Source organism: Alligator mississippiensis, chromosome 3 (assembly GCF_030867095.1).
Source record: "Alligator mississippiensis isolate rAllMis1 chromosome 3, rAllMis1, whole genome shotgun sequence".
NCBI lineage: Eukaryota > Metazoa > Chordata > Crocodylia > Alligatoridae > Alligator > Alligator mississippiensis.
The window spans coordinates 62,847,725-62,868,704 of NC_081826.1; the positions used below are offsets into that span (position 1 = coordinate 62,847,725).

General features: G+C 42.7%; 1 protein-coding gene across 2 annotated transcripts in view; it reads right to left on the bottom strand.

Moving 5' to 3' along the window:
- The window catches only part of PREX2 (phosphatidylinositol-3,4,5-trisphosphate dependent Rac exchange factor 2), a 326,102-nt gene that overhangs the window by 27,153 nt on the left and 277,969 nt on the right, over positions 1-20,980 (bottom strand). For both annotated transcript variants that reach the window (XM_019498648.2, XM_006260933.4), the window contains 2 exons: positions 17,490-17,556; positions 15,623-15,813 (listed from right to left, as the gene is read on the bottom strand). In XM_019498648.2, coding sequence (XP_019354193.2) covers positions 15,623-15,813; positions 17,490-17,556 — 258 coding nt within the window. The remainder of the gene's footprint in view (positions 1-15,622; positions 15,814-17,489; positions 17,557-20,980) is intronic.

A 20,980-nucleotide genomic window follows, 5' to 3' on the forward strand; every position in this document is an offset into this window, starting at 1 on the left:
TATGGGATAGATATATGCATATATTAAAAAATATACACAAGCATCCTAGCTTTTATAAAGCTTTTGTTGAAAAAGAGTTAAACAGATTGAAATTACTTGGAAATGGATTATTCAACGACAGCTTATTTAATGTCATTTGTCACTTTACAGGACAAATTAATTTGAATGTGTACAGTACCAACTGAGCTGCCACTCAACAAGCTGTATAGCTATGCTACCAGAGTTAAAAGAATCTAAATCATTAAATTAATTCCCATGTTTCAATTAGGGTTCGGGATATCCTATACTTAGAGGTACATTGAAACATCAGTCATAAAATTCCTTGAATAGGAAGATGTACTAAAACAAATTGGTTTAGTCCTACCTTATCAGTACCTGCTGTTAGAAATGTCAAAATGAATTATATGCTGGTTACATGAACAGATAAAATGGTGTACATTTGTTCTGTCTAATAAACTCAAATTTTAAAGTTTCTGGTCAACATGAAACTCAATGACTCTGTTATTCTTTTGATGAATTTTCGATAGATAAATTATGCTAGCCATACCTATATTTAACCAAATCTTAAAATATAGGCATTTTTTATAAATACTTGAATTAACTCTCATCTTAGAACTACCTATATATATTTATATAAAGTAATTCAAATGTTTGAACAAAGCTAGTTTGTCCTGAACTTCAGGTTTTAAGATAGGTGTTTATAATTCCTAATGATGTTTCAGTAATTTATATTTATTCAGAAATATTATCTAAACAGAACAAAATAGACAAGAATAGACCTAAAATAAGGTAATGACGATTGGAGTAGCAAATAATTAACATAAAGAGTACTGACACTCCCACTGGTGATTCTCTGTCCAGTAGTCACTGACGGTTATGCCAGAACTTTTGCATATTGCAAAAGTCAAGCGAACTGAAGACAGGTCACCTCTACATGTGCAAATGCTCTGGGGTGGATTTACTCTAGAGGAATGTACTGTAGAGTAAATCCACCCTGGGCAGGCATCTACACATGTGGGGAAGTGGGAGCAGATTAGCTGCTCATGGCAGCAGTCTGCTTCCACCCCCACCGGCCCTGCACTGGCCCCCTGCAGCTGCCAGGGGGAGCTATAGACTCCCCCTGAGTGCTAGCCCAGGGTCTGACAGGAAGCATGGGACCAAGAGACAACTGTCTCTTGGTGAGGGCTGAGAGATTGCTCCCTGGCCCCAGGAGCTGCCTGCTGCCAGGGCAGACTCCACCACTGAAGCCTCACCAAGAACACTGTCCCCCTGCCCTGGCAGCAAAGAGCTCCCAGGCCCCACTCTGTAATCACAGAGTGGGGGATGGAAGATGATTGTTCCCACCCCACACTCCATGATCATGAAGCTGAGGTTGGAAGATTCTCATCTCCCAGCCCCAGATCCACAATCATGGAGCAGGGGCTAGGAAGTGACTGTTCCTAGCCCCAGCTCTGCAATTCCAGAACCGGGGCTGGGAGATAAGAATTTCTCAGCTTCTGCTGCATGATCACAGAGCAGTGTCTGGGAGCTCCCTTCTGCTGGGCCAGGGCGACATTGTCTCCACCCAGGCTCCGGTGGCAGAGCCTGCCCCAGTAGCAAGCAGCTCCTGGGGGTAGGAAGCAGTCTCCTGTCCCCTGCTGCCTGGCTGACCAGGAATACATTTGCTCCCCATTGGCCGTCTACACATGCCATACTGCACAATAATTACTCCCAAGTAAATTTGTTACTTATATTTACAGGTAGAAAATTTACTGATGGTTAGAGCAAATTACTGTGCAGTTAGCATCTGCATGTGTAGACAGTGACACTTACTGCACCGCAATTTGCTCTAATCTCAAGTAAAGCTTCTCGTGTACATGTGACCACATTGACCTAAAAGAACCAGCTCAAGTTTCAGGATTCCTCAATAACACTATTTAAAATGAAACAAGCAAACACAACCATCAATACTTTTAGCTGATGTTGCAGAAAAGCTTAAACATATACCACCGTCTTAATTCAGAAAGGCGGGTTTTATTTAGAGCATAATAATGCCATTCATCTCATATGGTCCAGGGCCGAAACTTTACAGACTATGAGTTCTGTTTTTCTTTGCTGGAAAAGGAGTTGGGCTAATAGCCAGCTCTTAGAAATAAAAGTTAACAGGTAAAATACTAAAAAAAAAAAAAAAAAAAAAAAATGCCCATTAAGAAAAGATACAGTTCAGTGAAATACATGGAACAGGCTAACCACCTAGTTTTATTCTTCCTTCCTTTCTTTCTCTGCCCCAGAATCTAATGACAGTAGGGTCCAGTCATATGCTGTACTTTAATGCAGTGGAAAAAAACACCTACAGTTGTTATTTTAAAGAGATAATATGAAGAGGTTGCAACTGGGACCCCACAGTGGTCTGTACTACATTTGGTGCTGCTAAATACTTTTACTGGTATGACTGACTTGAACGTGGCAAAAGAGAGTATACTGATCAAATCTGTAAATGACATGAAACAAGGAGTTTGAAACACTTTGGAGAATAGGATTATAATAAAAAGGGATTTTGATGAACTAAAGAACTGAACTATGAACTGAACTATTGACAACAAAATGAAATTCAATAAAATACAAGTTCAAGGTGATACACTGAGGGAAGAAAAAAGTAATATAAAAATAAGGGGGATAGTTGGGTGGACTGTGGCACTGCTGAGAGGGTTTGTGTGGATCACAAACTCAAAATGATTCATCAATGTGATGCTGTTGCAAGAAAAGTAAATGAAATTTTGGGTTACATTAGCAAAAGCATTATATATGGCAAACACAGGAGTTGATAGATTAATCTATATGCTACTGGTAAGAGCTTAGCTAGTTTCAGCTTGGACCACTGCATTTTAAGAAGGCTGTAAAGAATTTTTACTGGAAACGATTCAGAGGCAAGTAACAAAACTGATAAAGAGGTTGAAATGCAACCTTATCAACAGGGATCCTGGTTTTCTCTGATAAAAAAATCCCCAATTTTCGGATTTAAAAAAGTAACCCAAAATCCACATTTTTCCATGATTAAAATGAAACACCACTTACACACACACACACACACACACACACACACACACACACACACAGTGGTGTTTCATTTTAATCACAGAAAAATGTGGATTTTGGGGGGGGGGGGGTTTAATCTGAGAATTGGAGAATTTTTTTTATTAGAGAAAACTAGGATCCTTGCTTATCAGAAGGGCTAGGAACAGACATTCAAAAAGCCTGAGCCTGAACTGATTCAATCTTTGCAGGTTAGTATAACATGGCTAGGCTGAACTGGTTTGTAACTGCACAGACATCCTCCTCTCTGGACTGAAGAAATGCCGGCACATGCTTGCAGTGGCTCAGGCTAGAAGCTGGTAGGAGCTAGAGCAGCCCTCCCTTCCCAAGTGCTGAGCTGAGGGGGGGCATGGCCAGTCCCCAGCAGGATGCACTAATTAGGGAGGGGTGTCCCTCCCCCTGTCCAGAGCAGCCCAGCCAGGAGTTGATAACACAGTGTTTATCAGTTCATTAAGAAAACAAGAGCCTCTCTCTCATTAGTTCAAGCTCTTATTAAACAACTTTTCCAGGGAAGGAAGGAAGGGACATTACCAGCTACATGTTGATTAGCTCCAAAAAGCCCTAAGCAGACACCCTCCTGTCTGCCTTTGTCCTGTCTCCCACAGCATGGACTGGAGCCAGCATGTGGTATGCTAGCTAATGCTGAAAGGTGTCTGTGTAAGGTGGAGGGGAGGGGGGAATCCCTGTTTGAACAAGGAGTGGTGAGGGCAGGGAGCAGGAGGAAGCCAGGCAGACACTGCTGTGCCTTCCCTCTCTGCCAGAGCTGCAGCCAAGGAGCAGAGGGGAGAGGCCAACTCTGCTGGGCTGAAGCAGAGCAGAGCACTGCCTAGCAAAGCATCTGGGATGCTGGGGGACTCTAATTTAACTTAAACCAGGAAGGGGTCTGGGGCAGACATTGCATAAACCAGTTTGATCCAAATCACTTAAGTGATTAATCACTACATAAAACCAGGTTTATCTCAAACTGGTTTCAGCCATTTTCAAAGTGGTTGATGTGCACAGAACATCTGTTCTATTACAGGTTTAAACCAGTTTCTGATCACTTAAACCAGTTTATATGTAACTTCTGTCCCTAGCCAAGAGGTTAAATGAACCAGGTTTACTTTGGAGAAACAGAGATTAATAGGAGGAACATAAAACTTTTCACATATTTGTAAATCTGCCTAGCTACTGAGGGTAGGAGAAGAGACAATCAGTTTAAATTAGAGCAAAGCAAATTTAAGATTTGCAATTTAATATAGATTAAGTCTCAGACAAACTTGTTAACTGTAAGAACAAGCTAGAAACAAACTGCTTAGAGAAGCTATAGAATGTTGTCCATTGGGGGTTTTCAAACAAGGCTAAAAGTCTGTCTGGGATGGTTTAGGAACAGTGAATCCTACTTCTCAGTAAGGAATTAGGCAAGAATTTATTTCTGTAGAAAGTTGGACTAAAAGGTCCTTGAGATACCTTCCAACTCTATGGGAACCTATATGTAGCTCGGGTGTACACGGGTTTGTACTTCCCTCTCTAATTGAGGGAATTATTGGCAGGGCAATGTGCTGTGGAGGGACACAACAGCACAGCAGCTGCTTCCGTCCCCTATAGTCAGGTCCAGTCAATCCATTACTTAACTATATACAGGTTTATTATTACAACAAAACCATTAAAGGGTAAGGACATAATTTATATAGATATGTACAAATTTACAAAACAATAAACCCTATAATATATATACAGGTCAGTTGCATCATATGCACATTTAACTTGTGCGATTTCAACTACACGCGGGGTGAGAGGGGGTGGGGCTTGAGTCTACACGCGGCGGCCACTTACCTGGAGGCCCGGCCACCACTACGCTGCCAGTGGTGACTTCCTCTGCCTCCAAAACCTCCCACTGCTGCCATGGAGCTGCGCCCGGAGCTGCATGGCCAGCCGCCGGGCGGCAGCAGCAGCATGGTGGTGGCCGGGCAGCACGCAGCCATCCCCACCACCACCCCACGCTGCGCTGCTGCCGCCGGCTGCACAGCTCTAAGCACGGCTCTGTGGTGGTGGCAGGAGGTTTTGGAGGCAGAAGCAGTCACCGCTAGTCAAATCGCTGGCACAGTAATTGCGATTTGACTATACGTGACTTTCGCCTTACGCGCTGACTTCAGAACATAACCCCTGCATAAGATGCGACTGACCTGTATATATACATATACACATATACACACACACACACAAATATACACACATCCAGTTATCCTTTAAAATACAGATGAAAAATAGAACAAACCAGACCAAAGAATATTGATCAGGCAACCTTATAACTCTTTTCATATACAACCTATTGCTTCAAATTATTCACATAAACTGTAAGGCACAGTCCACAAATATAATCAGCAGTCCTTAGAGTACCTGGGTGCCCTCCAGGGCAGGGGCCCCACTCCCAAAGTACCTCTACAGGAAAGGGGGTGGGGGGAAAGAAAAAGGAAAGGAAGACCTCAAAGACTGCTAAGCTCTCTCGCTATCACCCAGGAGTGGCCCACGTGGTGCCCCTTCGCAATCTTTGGGGGGTCCCTGTGGGGACCCTCTCTCCAGGGTAACTTACTACTCTACAGTCCCAGAGGGTTGCCACTTGTTCTTCATGTCAAGCTCTGTTCCCTGCTGGGTTTTCCTACTGCCTGATTCTGCTGCCGCCGTTCTGGCTTAGGTTCCACATGAACCACTGTGTAGTGGATGCTTTGCCTTGTGCTGGAGGTTGGAGGCCTGGACAGCCTTTTGCAGCACCGGGGCTCGATCTGGTCCCAGATCCTCTGGGCAGTGTCATCTGCACGGAGCTGCTGCCCCGTGTCAGCAGCTGTAGACCCAAACCACCTCAAGCGGCTCCCAGGGTGTCTCACCCTCTGTGCAGCACCTCCTGCACCAAGCTCCCAGCCTTGTTCTGGGGGTTGAGGACATGAGCCACCTCAGGGGCTTCAAAGATCCTGCTCTGTGCACCGGCCTGTGCACCGTGTCTCTGGTCACACACCAGAGGTTGAAGACATGAGCCACCTCATGCAGTTCCCAGGGTCTGGATGCCATGTGCCGTGTTGTGCACTGACAGCCTAACAGCTGGAGCTGTGCCACACTCCCTGCTGACAGAAGTCTTCAGGGGCTCTTCCTGGGCTACTGCTGAGCCCTGCTGAGCAGCTCTCCTCAGCTCTTCTAAGCCCCACTCTTCTCTCTTCTCAGTCCCTGACGCATCTCCACTTGTGCTGGGCAGGCAGTTCCTTTTATATGCTCCAGGGCTCCGCCCCAAAGTCTTCCAGACCTGACAGTTCGCAATCTTCAATCAGGTCCAGGAGAGCTCTTCTCCTCCTCCCCTCAGGAAAGGGGTGTAACATTATTTCCCTTGCTACCTTCTGATTGGTGGATGGACTCCACCAATCAAAACAGCAGGATATCAAGCCTGGGATTCAACCCAAGCTCTGAAAGGTAAGCCTGCTACACATATACATGCAGCAAGACTGCTCTGATGCACTGTGATTACATCCTGTCAGAGCAGACTCAATTTTGCTTGTTCCTCTATTATTAAAAGGCAGCAAAGCTACTGAATGGATATATACATATATTTAAAAATATATACAGACATCCTAGTTTTTATAATGCTCTTGTTGAAAAAGAGGCAACAGATTAAAATTACTGCTGCCTGACCCCAGATCCCTTCCCCTAGGCCCCTTTCCCAAGCAGTGGTTGGCTACTGCCTGGCCAGGGCTGCTGCAGGGAGGGAGAGTGCCCAGACCCCTCTCCCTGCTGCTCCCCCCCCTACCTGGGCTGCACTGTGGTGCAGCCTGGCATGGGCAGCTGCATGGAAAAAGACCCCAGAGCCCTTCCCCTGCATCTCCCCCGCCACCCCTTGCACCAAGCAGCAGCACACCTTTGCCTGGCCAGGGCTGCTGGGAGGGGCAGGGAGACCCTGGAGTCCTTCCCCCACAATCCCCCTAGCTGGGCTATGGTGCACCATGGATCTGGGGTGGCTGCAGGGACAGAAATCCCCTTTCCAGCTCCCCCAACCCCAGCAAGGCTGTGCACTGGGCTGAAATCGGAAGCTGTTACTCAGTGACAGCTGAGAGTGGGACCAGTCCAGGCTTAGATAGATTAAAGGAGCTTTGCCTGAGTCTAAAGCACAGCCCTATGGAACACCGCCTGGGATGGCAACGATCGCGCTCTAAGTTAACCCTGTGTATGTGCCACAGACATTCGATAAAGTACACAAAGTGCTTTAGGTTAGCACATATCCATCAAGAGTTAACTTAGGGTGCGATCTGCCATTTTTAAAGTGCTCTAACAGCCATGAACATCTGTTCAGTTGCAACTTTAGAGCGCTTTCTGCCTGCTTAATGCACAAAACGTGTAACATCTGTACCTAGCCTATGTGTTTATGAGCTAAGACAGGAAATGAAGTTCTTTTTTTCCTGAAATCATAAAACAATTATTATGAAGAACCTGGTAAACATGCATGCTTGATTAAAAACAATTCCAAAGAGAAGGTTATTAATTTCCTACTGATGGTCAAAACCCAAAGACATATTTAAAGGGCTGAATGCATGTATATTTATAAATAGTCATACCTGAGACGTAAACTGCCCTGTTTTGTAGCTTTTAAGGTTATCATCTTGAAAGTAAACCCATACGCTGAGATTTCTTTAAGTTTCTTAGATTTAAAATTTTCCTATTTTGGGATGAAAAACACACCTTGAAGATAACTTGTGATGGACAAAAACACCTGCTATTTCCTATAATTTCTAACTTGGAAAATTGCTTATATCAATCAGAGTTACTATTTGAAAAAATAAAGCTTGTGAGAAAGATTCAAATTCTTTTTAGGTTCTAAATACTGGAGAAAAGAAATATTGTAGCAACTGAAAAGCCAGAACCTGGTTCTACAGGAAGATCTGGGGGAAGTGAATATCAACCTTGTCAGTTAAACATTTATTATAATACACAGCACTCAAGTGAAGTGGAATTCATTTCAGAAGTCACCTGTTTGAAATCATCAGTCAGTCCATTTTCATGTATTTTTCTGCATTTCATAGTTATATATTAAACAGGATGATGCTTTTGTTTATGTGAGTTTGTAATATAAGTGACTATCATCACTCCTAACATGCATATTAAACATAAACAAAACAAAAATGTGGAGAGCTACATGGAAAGGAAATATTAAAACAAAATTGTTACAGCTTTATAAACTGCTTGTTTCTTGTCAATGTGTTGTTTATGGCCACTTGTAGATGACACTTTTTAGTGGATTTAAAGTGGGTTAAATGCCTTTGCACTGCTTTAATGGCATTGCTGTTTGCACATTCGGTGACGTATTGCGCATTAATTCCAGCCGCTGGAGCACATTTAGCAGCGTAATGCGTTTTAAAGGACTTTAGGACACAGCAAATGGCTTTGGGGTGCTGCAAAGTAAAACACCTCTGAGGAGTTTCAGTTTCCTACCCTACAACCACGGAGGGAAGCACCAGGCTCCATGAGGCTCAGGGGCTGTGCAGGCAGAGAAGGCAGGCAACCTGGCAGCAGCCCAGGAAGGGAGGCTCCACAGAAGGGAAAAAAACAGTGAGCCAGATCTTTTTTTTTTCCCCAGAGCCTGCCTGCCTGCCTGAGCTGTGCGGGGGCCCGGTGCTTCCTCCATGGCTGCGGTGTCCCCCATGACTGCCCAAGCCAGGCGGGTGCCACCTGGGGGAAGGCTGCTGCTGCCACGGAGGGAAGCACCAGCCCCCACCTGCAGATCTGGGACTGCTCTGCCCCCCAGCAGCTCACTTTTCCCTCCCTGCCGCTGGAGAGGCAGGTAAGGATCAGGCTCCCACATGGGTACACGACACAGGGGTTTACTTCACCCTAAATTGAAGCATTGTTTTTAAACCAACACTTCAATTTAGGGAGAATTAAACCCCCATGTTGTTTACAAATGTCCTATGTGGTCTTAAAAGTCACATACTTACATATCTAATGATGGTAATAGAAATGCCTTTGAATGGTAACTACCATTCAACTACCTTAAATATGTATAATATGAGGAAAAGGAAATTTACTTCTGTCCTAGCAGACAAAAGATCATGAAAATACATTAAAATTAACTGGAGGCAGGGTTAGTAAAATCTCCAAAGAAATCATGAAAAATAGGGAAGGAAGGGGAGTAATATTAAGACTTAGATCCTACTATTTCTTTGAAAGGACAGAATAATCCTACAATGCATGCTCACACCAATATATACTTACTCATGCAAGTAGTCCTATTAAATTTAACAGGCCTACTTACATGATCAAGGGTTACTCAGCATAAGCCTGAATTGCAGAACTTGGTCCCAAGACAATCTCTTTGCAGCACAGATTCACTGAGGTCAGGGTAAATTTCTGCAGACAAACTTCTAAAACAAATCAGGTAAAAATGAGAGCAGTTAAGATAAGGAGAACTGAAATACTGTATAAAATGCCTTTAAGTTTTCACATATATTCAGTTTAATGTGATCTGAGTTTAGAGATACATCCAGATTGATGGCTTAGTGATGGGGCTCTGCATTGCTCTGTGGGAGATTTGGGTTTGCTATCCAGGCCTAGCCTCTCACTCACTGAGCTTTCAGAAGCTCCCAGTTTCAGGAGACAGTACAATCACCTTTTGGCAGAAGCTGCCTGGTTGCTCATCAGAGCTTCTGCTAGCCTGAATCCCATAGCTCAAAGGACAGCAGCAATAATGAGTTATTTTCTAGAGGAAATTAAAACACAGAAAAAAATTAAAGGAGTAAAAATATCTTCATGGGTCTCTTTCAGACTGCAAAGGCCATCTCTCTTCTCTACCTTGTAGAAAACAAACTTTTACATAAATTCAAAGAACTATATTGTCTGGATGCTTTAATTAATTTCAGTTTGTATTTCTGCTAGTCTCCAATTTGACTTCTGCAGCTGCTGCATCTACTTTAATCTTGGCATGGGTTTGTATAGCACAGTCTGTCTCCTCTCTCTGGATCAGGAGCTGGCATCATGATTCAATAAAATTTAAAAGTGCCTTTGATCATCTACATTTCTACAGACTGATTACAACTTCAAATAAAATGAATACAGGCAAAGAAACCATAATGCCATTCACTGGAGGATAGACAATTGGCAGGTAGAATTTCACCATCTTAAATTTTACTAGATTTAATTAGCAGACTGTATCTGGGCATGATAAAAAAAGACAAATTAGAAATTACAAATGTGTGATATCTGAGATTGGCATTTCCTTTTATTCCTGATTGTTGAATCTGCACAGCACAAATTCATTTTATGACAAATTATGGGGAGTTTGTAGTACATGTGACACATAACAACAGTGAAGGTTAAAAGGTACTTATTTCTTCATCGTTCTTCTTCAGCTGATTGAAATATATTTGAAAAAGACTTCTGTCTGGGACAGATATACGATTTCAGGCTATAATGTAAACTGGGAAGCATACTGTCGTCATAAAAATCAAGCAAAGGAATAACCAGCTATTCAAAATCCTCAGTATTATCTTGTATATGGGAATGCAAATACAAACCCTGTCAAGATGTTTTAGCTTAATACAGTGTAAAAAGAAATTTAAATTTGGATCACAAAGAGATTAGAAACCAAAACACTTCTAAAGTTGAAAAGGCTACAAGAGATACTGACAAAACAACCACAGACCAGAGTCTGGTGGTTTTCAACCTCTTCCACGCTTGTAAGGACACACAGTATTTCCATCCCACACTAACTGGGATTTAGCTGGAACTCCCCTCCTGCCAAGTAGCAACTAGCAACTATATGGCTCAACTATTAATTCTAGAAACAGAGTTTTCTTCCAGGATTGAAGATTAAGATGAAATTTTACTGTACTAGAAGAAGAGCATAAACATTTGCCCCTACTCTCATGTCTGATTAACTGTTGCACCAAATCAAGGCCTGAGGCATTTTGAAGGAAAGGTTAGATCTGCTCTGTTTTGCCATTAGGGAATTTCTCCTCCTACTGAAATTTGACTGTATAATCTGAATCATCCTGGTTATTTCCACCATGGCTTCTCAACATGAAGTAGCAAGAATGGAGCCAGAGGCTTGAGACTAGAAGAATGTCAGTATATTCAGTTCTAGGGTGTGGAGAGAAGTGCATCATGGCTAGGCTAGGAGAGGAAGTAAGATGTGACACATGACTACTTGACATCTTTCCCTCAGCTTTGAATCCTAAGGACAAACATGGTTATTCGTCAAATTTTCACACAGAATGCAAACTTGCAACAGTGACTGATAACCCATTTCTTACTGCTTTCTAAAAAACTAAAAGATTATCTATCTAGCTTTATCACATTAATGAGACATCAAGAGTCACTCTGCATACCATTAATGTACTGTTTTAATTTTCAAAGACTGAGCCATAAACACTCCCCGCAAGACCCTGAACTCTGAGTACTGTGAAATCTGTAATTCATTACTTTGTCCTTGAGAAACTATATTAAACCCTTTAATTGATAAGGGTAGTTCACTTATTTCCTTCATGAATAAAGGCAGTCAGGAAGCTTGTGTTAATAGAGAGATGAAAAAATAATACTGCCTTAAACAAGGGTTCAATGGTGCTGAGTTCAGGCACTGTAAAGCTGTATCCGTGTTTTTATGGATAAAGGTACAGGAGACCCTCACCATTCATGGGGGATACATTCTCATATCCCCCATGAATGGCAAAATCCATGAATTAGGCACTGCATTTATGAATCCCGTCTGCATTCACGAATGCAATGCCTCTGGTGGGGGGGGGGCACGGCTGTGCCGATAATGGTGGAAGTGTGGCAGTGGCAGCAGGAGCACGGTGGCAGTGGCAGGTACAAGGTGGCAGCAGCAGGAGCCCGGCGGCGACAAGTGTGGAGCTCCTGAGGAGCTCCTTTAAGTGTATTTAAAATGCGGGTTTGGCATTCACGAATATTTGAAACCATGAATGCCGAACCCATGAATAGAGAGGGTTTCCTGTACTGACTTTCTACTTTACATAGGATGCCCTGATAAATCTTTTAAATTCCAGATGGATGCCTATACATGAACCATTTCGCTCCACCTCTCACAGCTCCTAAAACAGTGTTACGGTCTTAAAAAATCCTCTGAGTCTGACTCATAACCTTTAGTTTGGATCAGTATACTTAATGAAACATTTTATAATTTATACCCTTGAATGAATGCTCACGCTGAGGGAAGAATTCATCATGAATATTTTATTCAAAATTCTTCCTTTCTGTTGTGGATGGTCTGCAAACAGCTTATGATTTTATCAGATCTACTTCCATTATTTGAAATTATTCAGCAAACAGTTCTTGACCTGGACAATGTTCTTGACCTGTAAAATGTTCATTAGCGGTTCATTTTGAATGTTAAATATTCAGATTGTTTTGACTGGACTCACAGATCAGATGGTAGCTTTTTCACACACGTATCTTTGCAAATGCAAAATTCACCTGTGCCTCTCCAACAATGTTCATTTCTGCACAGGGCGTGCCTACACATGCATTTACTCTGGCTTAAATTTACTGTCAAGTAAGTTACTGAGCAGTAAGTGGGAATAGGCCAGTGTCTATATGTGCAGGCAACCCAGGACTAAATTTAGTCCCAGGTCACAGTAGCCTACCATGTGCCTGTGGCCACCAGGGGGGAGCTCCAGCCTCTGGCCACATGGGTGCCAGCATTTGGGACTAGCTTTAGTCCCAAGTTGAAGCCAGGAGAGGCAGCCAGCCAGGAGCCCTGGAACTGGGCTCAAGCTGGTCCCTAGTGCCTAGATAGACCCAGCAGGGAGGCCCTGTATTACTGTGCAGTACCTAATTGGGCATAAATTTGATACCTGCATTATGCAGGTATCGAATTTATGCTCAAGTTGGCATAAGTTGCCATATTTACTGCACAGTATGGGTGTGCACAGTAATTTTGGTTACTGTGCAGTAAATTCACAAGTCTAGACACGCCCACAGAGTACTATCAACAAATTTAACAACCAGACAAAGAGACATCATCGCATGTTCAAACAATCATAATACTATGCCATAATAAAAATACCAGAAAGAGTACTGTTCCCAAAGCAAAATACACTGAATACCTGAGGAAAATAACAAAGCTTATCCAGCCAAAAGCTGTTCCAGTTAAGTTCATTTGGAAGGAAATTTGGACCTTTGCCTCATTTACATGAAGAATCTTAGGTCTTGAAATCATTATTACTTAGCTATGATTACTTAATTGGAGAACCACCAGTTCTTCCACTCGAGTGATTTCAGTGAGACTGTTCCCAGAGAATGGTTCTAATTAGGGTGAGGGAATTAGTAGAATTGGGCTCTACTGCTTTGCTGATCACATGAGAATCAAAAGAAAAAGAATATTCTTTTCCTTCAACAAAGTCTTTGAACGAGAGCTATGGATAAGGAATAGGTATATCAATTGGTAACTATGGGGGGAAAGGTATCTTAGGCTGCTCAATACTCCAGCTTGAGTAACTGGTCACTCTTCAATTCTTAGCTGTTATTTCATTTTTAAGAACCACATGCCTCATATGTGTCCTAAGTGAAGCTGCACTGTTTGAAATCCCAGTTCTCTCTCTTTCATGGTAATATTTATAACCAAGTTCTAAGTATCCTGTAGTTTGAGAACAGAACCTGGTATTTAGCTTATGCTTTATCTGTTTAACCTACCCTGAGGAAAGGTATTTTGTACCTGAAAGCTTGTCTTATGTCTCCCCCAACTATATAGATGGTCCAGTAAAAGATACTGCAAAACAAATCTTGCTTCTTGCCTATTACCTGAACTATCACATCTATAACAACACTATAATATCACTCCAACATGAAAGATATTAAAATTCATCAGGTAGAATGGAAAATTCACAACATGAAGGAAAAAAAGAAGTCAGCCTAAATAGTAGCATCTATTTCCTAAGCTTACATAGTGGAGTTAAACTTAAGTCATTGTTTAATTCAGGGTGTATTTGTTGCTTTCCTGTACCTAAGGAAGGGCATTTTGTCCCTAAAAGCTTGTCTAGCATCTCTCCCAGTTATACGGTTGGTCTAATAAAAATATATATATTTCCAAATAAATCTTTCCCCCTTCTGTCAGCAATGAAAGGAAAGGAAGGAAAGAAATGCTGCTCATAATTCCATTGGCTAACCAGGCAATTTAGCTGGAGTTATGGCTTGAGGGGGGGAAAAAGGAGGATTCTCAAAATGAGCAGTTGTGAAAATGATATGCCGAGAAAAGCACTAGTGCTTTCTGACCTTTTGAAAATGACAGTGTCATGCTGATCCAGGTTGTACAGTTTTTCCATCTGCTAAAGTAAGGGCACAAACAGCCATCCTGGCTGGTACCAAGAAAATTATTAAATAATACATCTTTTTGTGTAACTGCCTAAAACACCACACACCATGCCACATATATTTGTCTGTCAATGATACAGTGTCACATAAATGATCCCATCAGATCTAAACTAATGGAGATGTCAGTCTGCTTCATAACACATTTGGATTGTTGGTTTCTACAGGACTTCAGGACGCTCCACCTTTTTCCCCCCTGATATTCTAAATTGGATCAGAAAGATACTGTTCATCCACAGCTTTTTCAGAAAATAGCCAAAATTAAGAACAAATTTGTAATTAACAACAAGAATGTAACTGAGCCTACTAAAATGAAAAATTCAGATCTGCAAAGAATCTGAAATTAATAGAGGAAGGTGTTTGGAAAAGAAGCATGAGCATGAAAACATCATTTTTAACAGATGGCTAATTGGAATATATAGTTTTCAATCCTTATATAAAAAGAGCCATGTTTGCATTAGATAATGTCTTATCTAAAGAACAATTACAGGATAATGTTCTTAAAGATTAATTTCCTCAATTGTAACTCATGCTTGTTTGTGGCAGTATATAGCAAATTCTAACCTAGGCATCTGGTATTTAAATTATATTGTTCTTTTGAATTGATTTCACTAACATGCTAGTGACCTTTATATAAATTGGTTATTCATTTATAAATACATTTAGGTCACTCAGAGCTTAGCACAGTAGAGTATATATCAAATCAATTGAAAATTCAAAATGTCAAGGGCTTGAGTTCATTTTCTGTTAAGAGAAAGCTTCTGGTTATTCTGGACCAAGCATGCAGATACATCTCCACTTTGTTTTTCTGACACCTTCTATTACTAAGATTGCCTCTAGCATATCAAATGCCAACTATGTTTTAAATTTTTTTGCCTATGGCAGAGTTCAAGATATTCATGATATATTATAGGAATAGGAAAGCATTTTTTCTTATGATTTAGAAATCTAGATTTCTGCCTTGTGTTAACTTGTATGAAGAAGAATGCATTGAGACCTACAAACAAAATGAGATTGTTTACTTTGTCATTCACTGCAACTGTACTACTTTTTCCAAATTTCACCAAAAAAAGCTCTTTAGATACTTTACAGTTCATTAGCTACTAAATGAGTATACTCAGAAAAAACACAGCAAGGGCTTTATAAGTAAAGTAATTCTCCAAACAGGATTGCAATGGCCAAGTGAAATAAAGGAAAGCAAATAAAGCTGTCATACCGGTGAACTCCACTGTTGCACATTATGATGTGGCAAGCTCCAAGTCTGCTACAAAGTTCTGAAGAAACCGAGAGCAATCCAACTCCAGAGGCACTGCAAGCAGTGTAAGTACAAGCCGCTGTGCGCTTGGATCTGATAAATGACCCTACCAGCCGGTAAAGTTCATCCAAAGAATTGAGGGGCCGCATTAACTAGAAGCAAGAGAGAACAGACATGATTCAACATTTGCCATCAAAAGGCATATGAACTTCCTCAAGATGGTGACAGCTAAATGGTCTAAAGTGAAAAGACAAGTGCAAACATGGACATAAACACAGGGGTGCCAGGACTGGCAAATGGACTCTGAGAAAATCAGCTTATAGTTCAGATAGAACTATTATTTGTTTATGCGAATGGCCATTCACTATTCCTGACTGAAGCCTGAGAAGGACCAATTAGAGAAATGAGAGAGAAGAAGCCACACGACAATGAGCCTCACAAGGAAAACTGAAAAGTGCAGTTTAACTTTCTACAAAATTGAAAGTATATACGTATTTCGTTTAGAAAGAACAGTCTTCAGGATATGGCTAGAAGCTAAAAACAGTGCCCATCTTACAATGCTTTTTGAACAAGTGAAATGAATTCCAAGTCACAGCTCTGCAGATTTCCAAGTCACAATCTGCCCAAGAGATACCTACAGATTCCAGCAGAAGGAATCCTGCATCCCAACAAAGCAATTTTTAAAATCTAGAAAAGCATCCCCTCCTGGCTATTTGAATTCCTTGGGGAAATGGTACTACTGCTTATGTCTATATTTATTTATGTTTTAAAAGTGTACTAGTTTAACAGAATCAATTTAAAAATCAATCTAGTTAAACCAATGCAAACCCCTTACTGTAGGGAGTTATAGCCCTAAGGTTAAGCTGGTTTAAACTTTACTATATCAACTTAGCTTGCATTGGTTTAGATCAATGTTTAAATTGGTTTAAATCAGTAAACTTGGTGCAATTTTTCTAATTCAGATAAGGCCTTAGGGTGCCTGAACACAAACGTGGAGGCTGCTCCAACACACTGTAATTACAGCGCGTAGGAGCAGACTTGATTATTCAGCTCTGCTGCAGCATGGCAATTCCTGTGCTCCAGCAACCTCCTGCATCTCATGTATCAGCGTCCCTACACTTAAAAATGGTGGCATGGGCACCTGAAATAAAGTTTGTCAAACGAGCTTTAGTTCAAGCACCCCCACCGCCTTTTTTAAGTGTGGGGATGCTGATACATGAGACACTGAGGCTCTTTAATTACAGCAGCTCTCAGAGTCGCTCTAATTAAAGCAATGCCCCCTCCGAGCACATGTAAAAATTCCCTTAGAGACTTTTCATAAAAAACTTCTGTGCTGTAAAATGGTATGGTCTCCAAAAGTTGTAGGAATACTTCATGCCCTTCTGACCATCCAGGAATAAAGGTTTAAAGAAAAGGGAATTTTTTTTCTTAATTAGGAAAGGAGAAACCACTTCAGGGTCAGTGAGGAGCTTCTAATGGTGACCCTGTGAGGAATTCTTTTTCAGAGAACAGCATATATGTAGTTCATTCTCCTGAGCAGACACTACTCTCTGCAAGCATGCCAGATACTGCCAATTGCCCAAAGGGGCAAGGAACAAGCAAAGCCCCATTTAACCCTCTGTAGTCAGAGAAATTGTTTCGCTTCACATGTGAGCATATGTCGCATCCCTCAAAGCACAATGCCTCCTAGTGGGGCACGCTATCCTGAAGCAGGGCTGGGAAACAGCCATAGGGTCCTGAAAAAAAGAGAGCTCAAATTTAAAGGGGATTAAGAATAATGGAGTATATAACATACAGAGCTTAATTAGACAGTTCACTTTTTGTTTACCTTGTCTACATAAGCAGCTTTAGATGTTGAATTTGGAGGCAGATTTGACTTGTCCAGGTAAAATGCCCTGAGAGAATAAACATACAAACAAGCCTGTTAATTGTTTAAAAGCCTTTATAAAAGTATACACAAAAAATAAAAGTCCTTTGATGTATGTTTTATTTTAAACTTCGTGACAAGAGACAAACTAAGACATACAGAAGAGCAGAGGTTCACTTATCCTCTTCCTTTTAAAGAAATTAGGAAAATGTTTTCTTCCTGCTTTTGCAGGAAAGCTAGAGTACAATAGATTATTAAATCATGTCCATCTGCTGGCTGGTAGACTGTGCATCAGGACTCCTCCCGAGTATATTGCTGTCACATTACTAGGAAAACTGAACGTGAAGGAGGTTTTCACCAAAATCTTCTGCAAAAGAAGTACAAGAGAGGCTTCATAACAGTTTGGATTTTAAATGGTTAAGAATGTGAATTTTTGCGTATGATACTTATGCATTACATGCTTGTATATTAGAACATGGTTACCACAATAATGTTAGAACAGCATCCCAAATATGATAGGCATAGCACAGATATACAATATCCCAGTCATTGCCCTGAAAAGCTCATGATACAAGCAGAAATAAAAAATAAGTAGGTAGAAGGGGAATGACTGAAACTAGCAATACATGTGCCAGTGTATGTGGATGTGCACATGTATGTGTAAACAAAAAAACAAGGTAATCCTAACCTATTTAAAAATGCTTCTGTGTATAGAGAAGGAGCTAAATGCAAATAATGCTCATTACATAAAAGCAAAATACGATGCAAGAGAGATGCTAAATGGCAGTAAGGCTTGTAAACATGATGTATACTGGGCACTGACACCTCTTTTTTTTCTGTCTTCTCTCATTTAATTATTCATGTTGCATAAAAAGTGTCCGTAGAACGCAAAAAAGTGCAGTGTGTGTTTTTCAAAGGACAGAGGCTGGCTGTTGTTCTATATCAGGGGCGGGCAATTATTTCGGACGGAGGGCCACTTACCCAGTTTTGGGAAGATGTTGAGGGCCACATGGGTAGCCCCACCCCTTGACAGGTGCCCCACCCCTTGGTCACCATCTTGGGACCAATGTTCCAGGGCCAGCACCGGCAGGGCCCAGGGTGGGACGCAGGCTGGCAGGGGTCTGTGCAGCCAGGCTGAGCTGTACCAACAGGGAGAGGGGGAAGCTGGACCAGCTCCATAGAGCCCCTACTGGCCAGGATCCTGTACCCCTGCCACCCTGCTCTGGGCCCTGCCAGCTCTGGCCCCAGGACACCAGTGTGCGCCCCACGCTCCTGCTGGCTACTGAGCCTGTTCACTCCCAGTGCTCCCCTCAGCCCCGTGGTACAAGTGGGGGACAGTGTTCAACCCTGACTCCATGCTCACCGGCAGGGAATGAGTTGGTGCTGAGCACAGGGGAAAAGCGGCCCCTGCCTGCCCCGTGGCCGGTGCCCTACGCTGCAGCTACTCGTAGCCCGTGTGGAACTGTCCTGAGCAGGCACAGGCAGTCCCACACAGGCTGCGAGTGGCTGCAGTGCGGGATGCTGGCCATGAGGCAGGGGAGGGGCTGCTTTTCCCGCACACTCAGCACCAGCTTGTAACCCGCCCCCACTGCCAGCCTGGGCCAAGCGCCAGCTCCAGGCTCGCCTGTCAGGGCTGTACTGCGGTGGCAGCAGCTGCTTGGCATGGAGGAAAGCAGCCCCCCCTGCTTGTCGCACCGGGCAGTGTTTGCTGCTGCAGCCTGCCCAGAGCTCGTGCCATGGTAGGCTGCAGCGTGGCTGCCATTGCTGCCTCTGTGCTGTCCAGCGTGGGAGCTCTGGGCAGGCAGCAGCAGCAAACACTGCCCAGCGCAACAAGCAGGGGGGGCCGCAGCTGCTTCTGCTGTGGTACAGCCCCGACAGGTGAGCCCGGAGCCAGCGCAGGGCCCAGGCTGGCAGTGGGAGCAGGTTATAAGTGCAGAGGAAACATGGCCCCTCCCCTGCCCCGTGGCCAGTGCCCCACACTGCAGCTGCTTGCAGCCCATGTGGGGCTGCCTGTGCCCGCTCAGGACAGCCCCGCATGGACTGCGAGCAGCTGCAGCAGGGAGTGCAGGACATTGGGCGAGGGAGGTGCCACTTTTCCCCTCCACTCTGCATCAACTCATTCCCTGCCCACAGTCCTCCCCTGCCCTCCCCCCTCCCACTTACCTGTTCCTGCGCCACTGCAGCCACAGGGAGCCACATGGTCCCAGGCCAGAAGACCCTGCTGGGGCTCCCGGCTGGTGGGAGGGGCCAGGTCGGCCCTGCTGTTGTAGGAGCCCACTGGGGCTTCCCCTGGGTCCTACTGCCCCTGTCTTCTGTCATCTTTGACAGGAACCAAGGGCAGATAAATACATATTAATTTTCTAAGTTTTTAGGGGCCCCGTGGGCCAGATCGAATGGCCCCCAGCTGTATTTTACCCACCCCTGTTCTACATGGTGCACAATGTGCTGAGCTTGTGTTCAGAGGCTCACATTATCCTTTTCATTCCCTACCATAAAATTGGATAAGCCTATTCATCTATCCCAGTGGAGCAGTGAAGTTCTGATCTACTTGCCTTCTCAAAGCAACAATTGCTGGCCCCAAAAAATAAAAATGGGGGAAAAACAGACTAGCATTAACCACTGACTTATTCTCCCCCCAAAACCATGTCCTAACATCACAGTGACAGCGTGGCCTATCACAAACATACCATGCATAGTAATCATCAATGACAGCACCACCTTATCTTCCTACTCAGACTTAGAGACTTAAAGAATTTATATTTGTCTAAAGTGGCTGGCAAATATCATTATTTGGTGCACAGTAACACTGGCTCGCCACCTACATGATGTCATAAAATGCCTGTGAAATAATAGGAAGACTTTGTATCACAAACCATCTTTCAAAGGCCTGGGAAGTCTGGTTTCCTTCTAATTCTAGCTGGGCATATTTTAAAGTACTCTACTGTTGTATGGTGTGCCTACAAGCAGGTGCTCTACACAATGTTGCCTTTGCTCGAACAGTGCATCTGGCTGGACTTGGGGGCAACAGAAACCACTCTTATACTTGGAATGAATACGTATGTATGGAGCAAGATGTCATGCTCAAGCTAAAATGAGTAAAGACTTGTTTCAAGGACTTTATTTCTAACCCACAGAAAAACGTTTACAATTATAAACAAAAATTCAACTATTTACTGCGCACTGTTATATGACCAAAATATGGGAACTTTTACACAAAAGTCTTCATGAAAAGTGCCTTTGTTATCAAAAATTTAAGTGTAAAAAATTTCAGCTACCAATATATATAAAAAAATAATGATAGATATTTCTATCCATGTATTAGTACAATATTGATATGGTTCCAAGGATGAACTGGGAAGAAACAGAAAATGATCAGCTAAACAGCAAATTAAATAAAAGTTAAATTGTTTATTGCTTCTCTTTAAGACAACAAAAACTACAAGTTATAAAAA